At 40.4% G+C, this 7227-nt stretch overlaps 1 protein-coding gene across 3 annotated transcripts in view; it reads left to right on the forward strand.

Moving 5' to 3' along the window:
• The window catches only part of KIAA0232 (KIAA0232 ortholog), a 65546-nt gene extending 58559 nt beyond the window's left edge, over nt 1-6987 (forward strand). For all 3 annotated transcript variants that reach the window (XM_023518744.1, XM_023518746.1, XM_023518745.1), the window contains 2 exons: nt 1029-1110; nt 3298-6987. In XM_023518744.1, coding sequence (XP_023374512.1) covers nt 1029-1110; nt 3298-6619 — 3404 coding nt within the window. In that variant the 3' untranslated portion in view covers nt 6620-6987. The remainder of the gene's footprint in view (nt 1-1028; nt 1111-3297) is intronic.
• Nucleotides 6988-7227: the final 240 nt, after the last annotated feature.

Consider the following 7227-nt stretch of genomic DNA (forward strand, 5'->3'; position numbering starts at 1 on the left):
TTAAGGTTAAGGACTAACTTTCCTACAGTCCCTAAGAATAAGACCTACATGTTAAGGTTAAGGACTAACTTTCCTACAGTCCCTAAGAATAAGACGTACATGTTAAGGTTAAGGACACTTATTTCCTCTTCCTTTCTTCATGGTCATTTTGCTGCCCATCAGTCCTAGAGCCTGCATCTGTAAGGGCTCATTTTGTTTTTTTCTTTGTTTTTCTTAATTTTATTTATTTTATTTTATTTTATTTTATTTTTAGAGACAGAGTCTCACTTTATTGCCCTCTTAAGAGTGCCATGGCGTCACACAGCTCACAGCAACCTCTAACTCCTAGGCTTAGGCGATTCTCTTGCCTCAGCCTCCCGAGTAGCTGGGACTTACAGGCGCCCACCACAACTCCCAGCTATTTTTTTGTTGTAGTTTGACCAGGGCTGGGTTTGAGCCCACCACCATTAGTACATGAGGCTGGTGCCCTATCCACTGAGCCACAGGTGCCACCCTCTTGTTTGTTTTTAATCTATTAAGGTATCCTAAGCTGAGAGTATAGCCCTTTTTTCTATTTTAGTTGAAACACAGCCCTAGCTCACCGCCACGTTAACTAGCAGAGCTAATTGTAATAAAGAACGTTCTTTACAGATTAATATTAGTCAAGATGAGTCAGAATAAAGTCCATGAGTGCAGAATTTTGTCAGAAAATATTTTTGGAATCTAAACAGATGTTCTCTCCTTCTGGTTTAATTAATAAGTACACAAGGGACATTTGTCTCTTAATTAAGTGCCTCTAGAGCACTGTATCAGTGCTGAGATGAGCAGCTCTCACATCTCAGCCTAATACTAATGTGGTTTAGCCAGAGAATTCCCTCAAGTACACCAAGAAATAGATTTTTATTAAAAAGACATACTGATATATAGAGTTCTTTTTAAGCTACAAAAGTCTGTCATTTCTGTTTAAAATTAATTGAGAAACTTTTAAAACATGAGCATTTATTATTTAGATATGAAACAAATCTTTTTGAATTTTTATTTCATAACAGAAGAGAAGATTCACAAAAAGTTAGAAGGGTCTCCCTCTCCAGAGGCAGAATTGTCCCCTACAGCGAAGGATCAAGTGGAAATGTATGTAACATTGTATTCAATAATAAAGTGTGCATTTGTTAAAAAACAGACTAATAACTACTATATGGTTTCCGTTTTTGTTTGTTACCTTCTATTTAGTTTTGTATTTCATAATCTGGGAAACATTTATTGACTGCTTATCTGTGCTTGATGCTTCGAATTCATGGGCAAATAATGGGGTTCTATCCTTATCCAGCATATTCAATATTTGTGAAATTAATCAGTGACGCAAATTAATCTTTACTAAATCTCTTCACGTACTATTACCTTTGAAATTTACAGTGACCTTTTGAGGAGGCAGTAAAAAATGATGATTATTATACTTGTTTACAGATAAGAACATTGAGTTCCCACTGCTCATTGCAAAGGGAACAAGGGCAGATCTTTGGCCTTGCCAAACCTGTTTCATAAAGATACTGTTAGCTCTTTCTTTGTAAATGATAAGTATTCAAATAATAAGCAGACTTCATTGTTACACATTTCATTTTAATCTTCTGAACTTCTAAAACCTAAGGAGAAAAAATAGCATTTAATGGATTTATAAAGACCTGTGCTGTCCATAGTTAGCCACAGCGCAGTTGTGGCTGTGGAGCACTTGAAGTATGATTGGTTCTAATTGAGATATGCTATAAGTATAAAATTCCCATTAGATTTCAAAGACTTAATTTTAAAAAGAGTATAAAGTATTACATTCAACATTTTAAAATATTGATTATATGTTGAAGTGATAATACTATGAATTTATTTGATTAAACAAAATGTTATTGGAATTAATTTCACCTGATTTTTATGCTTTTAATGTGACTGTTAGAGCATTTGAGATTATATGTGAAGTTCACAAGATATTTCTGTTGGACAGCTCTGATATAGACTGAGGAGGAGGCTTGGCACCTGTGGCTCCAGTGGCTAAGGCACTAGCCACATACACCTAAGGTGGCGGGTTCGAATCCAGCCTGGGCCCACCAAACAACGACAGCTACAACCAAAAAACAGCTGGGCATTGTGGCGGGCGCCTGTGGTCCCAGCTACTTGGGAGGCTGAGACAGGAGACTCACTTGAGCCCAGGAGTTGGAGGTTGCTGTGAGCTGTGATGCTATAGCACTCTACCCCAGGGGGACAGCTTGAGGCTCTGTCTCAAAAATAAAATAAAAAAATAAAAAATAAATAAATAAAAAGAAGACTGAGGAGGAGAGTAACACTCAGGCCCTTTGAAAACATGGTCTTTTACCACTTGAGGTGTGACCCTGAGTGTTGCTTATCCAACAGCAGTCCCCGCATTAGCCAGCACAACTTTAAATTCTTCCTTTAGCAGTCTGTTCTGCTCTCAGATTGCCTACAGCTGCCAGTTTCCTAGCAAATTAAAAACTCTTCCCCATTTTCAAGCCCTCTAAAACCCATCTCCCTGGTTTTTCCCCACTGTACATTTCTGGCAGTCAGCAGTCCAACCAACCTTCTGTTCTGTGAGCATAAGCTATCTTTCACAGGAGTTCTCAGGCTCACAAGTCGTACACCTGAGACCCCTCCACTTCTGGCTGGAAATTGAAGGCTCGGTTGTGGCCACTTTCTCTAATTGTTCTAGGACTCACCAACATCCTCTTTCTGAAGGCCTGCTTAAATTCCAGGCAGTATGTTAGAAGTCACTTACAGTGCTGTTCTGGCTCATTTTGTATATTAATTCCTTTACTTTTCATGACTCTGTAAGATAGATACTATTACCACCATTTTGAGGGTAAGGAAACAGCCGCAGAGAGGTGAAGTAATGTGCCTAAGGTCACACAGCTTGTAAGTGGCAGCGTCAGGATTCAGCCTCAAGGAATGTGGCTTTAGAGCTCATATGCTTAGTTAATTCACCATCCAGCTTTCCAACTGCATGTGTTTCCAGTGATCACCAATTTTGTGAGGAAGGTCGTACAATTATCACATAGTTAAGAAAATAAACATAAACATTAAATTCTGAGCTTAATGTCAGCAGCAGTAGTAATTGAGCTGAGATTTAAATTCACATATTTCTTACTGTAAAAACTGTATATTTCAATGTGTTATAAATTATTGTAAAGTTAATGAGTCATGGATGATATAGTACTGACTCTTAAAATGAAATATTCCATTTCTCTGGTTGATAATGTTGTTTTACTATTGCTGGTACATCTGTGTACTCATTTTTTAACTCTTCACTCTGTTTTTCAGGTACTATGAAGCATTCCCACCACTCTCTGAGAAACCAGTTTGCCTGCAAGAAATCATGACTGTGTGGAACAAGTCTAAAGTCAGTTCTTACTCTAGCTCCTCTTCATCGTCCACAGCCCCTCCAGCTAGCACAGGGACATCCTCTCCCAAGGACTGCAACAGTGAAGGTGAAGTCATCAAGGAAAGAGGCAGTGAAGTCCCCATCACTGTGCCTGAGAAAACCCAGGGCAAAAGTAAAAATGAGAAGGAGAACAAATTCAGTAACGGCACAGTCGAAGAAAAGCCTGCTTTGTACAAAAAGCAAATCCGACATAAACCTGAAGGAAAGATTCGCCCTCGCTCATGGTCTTCCGGCTCTAGTGAAGCAGGCTCAAGTTCAAGTGGCAATCAAGGAGAATTAAAAGCATCCACAAAATATGTTAAAGTAAGACACAAGGCACGAGAGATTCGAAACAAAAAAGGGCGGAATGGGCAAAGCAGGCTCTCATTAAAGCACAGCGAAAAGGCTGGAAGGAGCATCCACACAGGAAGCAGCAGCAGCGGCAGCAGTGGTCCCGTCACACAGCTGTGCAGGCGGGCGAAGCGGCCACTGAGAGAAGCAGGGAGGAAGGAGCCTGGCGGTGCTGATGGGAAAGACCTGTACACGGAGAGCAGGAGTGACAGGGAGTACAAAGAGGAGCCGCTGTGGTACACCGAACCAATTGCTGAGTACTTTGTTCCTTTGAGCAGAAAAAGTAAACTAGAGACCACATACCGAAACAGACAAGATACAAGTGATCTGACATCAGAGGCAGTGGAAGAATTGTCTGAATCAGTGCATGGTCTTTGTATCAGCAGCAGTAACATTCATAAAACATACCTCGCAGCAGGGACCTTCATTGATGGTCATTTTGTAGAAATGCCTGCAGTTATAAATGAGGATATTGACCTCACTGGGACCTCATTGTGTTCTCTACCAGAGGACAGTAAATATCTGGATGATATTCATCTATCAGAATTAACACACTTCTATGAAGTAGATATTGATCAATCCATGTTGGATCCTGGTGCCTCAGAAACAATGCAAGGAGAAAGTCGGATTTTGAATATGATTCGACAAAAAAGTAAAGAGAAGACAGATTTTGAGGCAGAATGTTGCATAGTGTTAGATGGTCTGGAGTTGCAAGGGGAACGTGCAATATGGACAGATTCTACCAGCTCCGTGGGTGCTGAGGGCTTATTCCTGCAAGACCTTGGCAATCTGGCTCAGTTTTGGGAGTGCTGCTCATCTAGCTCTGGCGATGCTGATGGAGAGAGTTTTGGAGGAGATTCTCCTATCAGACTCTCTCCAATCTTAGACAGCACAATGCTCAATTCACACTTGCTTGCTGGCAATCAAGAGCTATTTTCAGATATTAATGAAGGATCTGGTATAAACTCTTGTTTTTCAGTGTTTGAAGTGCAATGCAGTAATTCTGTTTTACCATTTTCTTTTGAAACACTCAACTTAGGAAATGAAAATACAGATTCTAGTACTAATATGCTTGGGAAAACACAGTCTAGATTGCTAATATGGACCAAAAATAGTGCCTTTGAAGAAAATGAACACTGTTCTAATCTTTCAACAAGAACTTGTAGTCCGTGGTCCCATTCAGAAGAAACACGTTCGGATAATGAGACATTAAATATTCAGTTTGAAGAATCCACACAATTTAGTGCAGAAGATATTAATTATGTAGTTCCTAGAGTCTCATCAAATTATGTAGATGAAGAACTTCTGGATTTTTTGCAAGATGAAACTTGCCAGCAAAACAGTAGAAGTTTAGGTGAAATTCCTACGTTAGTTTTCAAAAAAAAATCTAAACTAGAATCTGTCTGTGGTATTCAGCTAGAACAAAAAACAGAAAACAAAAACTTTGAAACTACACCAGTATGTAGTGAAAGCAGTCCACATGGAGATGGCTACAGCTCAGGGGTTATTAAAGACATTTGGACAAAGATGGCAGATAGAAACTCTGTGGCTACAGTAGAAATAGAAGGAATTGATGAGTTGTTTTCAACAGATGTAAATAACTCCTGCTGCTGTTTGGATGCTGAAGCTAACGTGGAAACCCTTCAGGAGCCCAATAAGGCTGTGCAGAGGTCCGAGTATCATCTGTGGGAGGGGCAGAAGGAGACCCTGGAGAAAAGGGCATTTGTTTCTGGTGAGCTATCGAAGGCTGATGGTGGCGATTATACTACACCCTCTAGACCTTGGGATGTATCCCAAGATAAAGAGAATGCTTTCATTCTTGGAGGAGTTTATGGAGAACTCAAAACCTTTAATAGCGATGGGGAATGGGCGCTGGTGCCACCTAGTCACACAAAAGGAAGTTTGTTACAGTGTGCAGCTTCCGACGTAGTGACAATAGCTGGTACAGATGTCTTTATGACCCCAGGAAACAGTTTTGCTCCTGGTCACAGGCAGTTATGGAAACCCTTCGTGTCATTTGAACAGAATGAGGAGCCGAAGAGTGGAGAAAATGGATTAAATAAGGGATTTTCTTTTATCTTCCATGAAGACTTACTAGGAGCTTGCGGTAACTTTCAAGTTGAAGATCCTGGACTTGAATATTCTTTCTCTTCCTTTGACTTAAGCAATCCATTTTCACAGGTTCTTCATGTAGAATGTTCATTTGAACCCGAAGGGATTACATCTTTCAGCCCCAGTTTTAAACCGAAATCAATCCTCTGCTCTGATTCAGACAGTGAAGTTTTTCATCCCAGGATATGTGGAGTTGACAGAACACAATACAGGGCTATTCGCATCTCTCCTAGGACTCACTTTCGCCCCATTTCTGCATCTGAACTGTCCCCAGGAGGAGGAAGCGAGTCAGAATTTGAATCTGAGAAAGATGAAGCAAATATTCCCATTCCTTCTCAAGTTGATGTATTCGAAGATCCACAGGCAGATCTCAAACCTCTAGAAGAAGATGCAGAGAAAGAAGGCCATTACTATGGAAAATCAGAGCTTGAGTCTGGAAAATTCCTCCCCAGGTTAAAAAAATCTGGAATGGAAAAGAGTGCTCAGACATCACTGGATTCTCAAGAGGAATCAACGGGGATTCTTCCAGAAGGAAAGCAAAATCAGTGTTTGGAATGTAACATGAATGAATCTCTGGAAATAAATTTAGAAAGCTCAGAAGCAAATTGTAAAATAACGGCACAATGTGAGGAAGAAATTAATAATTTTTGCAGTTGCAAAGCAGGTTGTCAGTTCCCTTCTTACGAGGATGATCCAGTCTCTTCAGGACATCTGGAGGAGGTATGTGCCTACATGTTTGTATTTGACAGAAGGATTTGATCAGACTTTAATTCAAGAACAGCCATATCAGGCAACAAAAGAAAGACAGGATTAAATTATTGGGAAACTAGCTTAAATGTCTTAAAATGTATCATTAAGGTTTTACATTTAAAGACTTAAGATGAATTTGATGTTCATAAATTTGAACTAAACTCTACACTTTTTCTGCAGAGAAGGCATTTAAAGATCCCTGTATGTAGATTCTTCTGTGTTGTTTTAATATATGTGTACTATACTTAATGTAAGCACTTAGTGTAAACACTGCATTGGGAAGGGGCTGCTAGTAAAGAGTTTTCAGTAGCTAGCCTCTCTGCCTCTTAGGTGTTGATAAGTTTATTAAAACTTGTGTTTTAGGCTCGGTGCCTGTGGCTCAAGTGACTAAGGTGCCAGCCACATACACCTAAGGTGGCGGGTTTGAATCCAGCCCGGGCCCACCAAACAATGATGGCTGCAACCAAAAAAAATAGCCAGGCGTTATGGTGGGCGCCTATGGTCCCAGCTACTTGGGAGGCCAAGGCAGGAGACTTGCTTAAGCCCAGGAGTTGGAGGTTGCTGTGAGCTGTGATGCCACGGCACTCTACCCAGGGGGACAGCTTGAGGCTCTGTCT

Source organism: Otolemur garnettii, unplaced genomic scaffold (genome assembly GCF_000181295.1).
Source record: "Otolemur garnettii isolate 467f Iridium unplaced genomic scaffold, OtoGar3 scaffold00146, whole genome shotgun sequence".
NCBI lineage: Eukaryota > Metazoa > Chordata > Mammalia > Primates > Galagidae > Otolemur > Otolemur garnettii.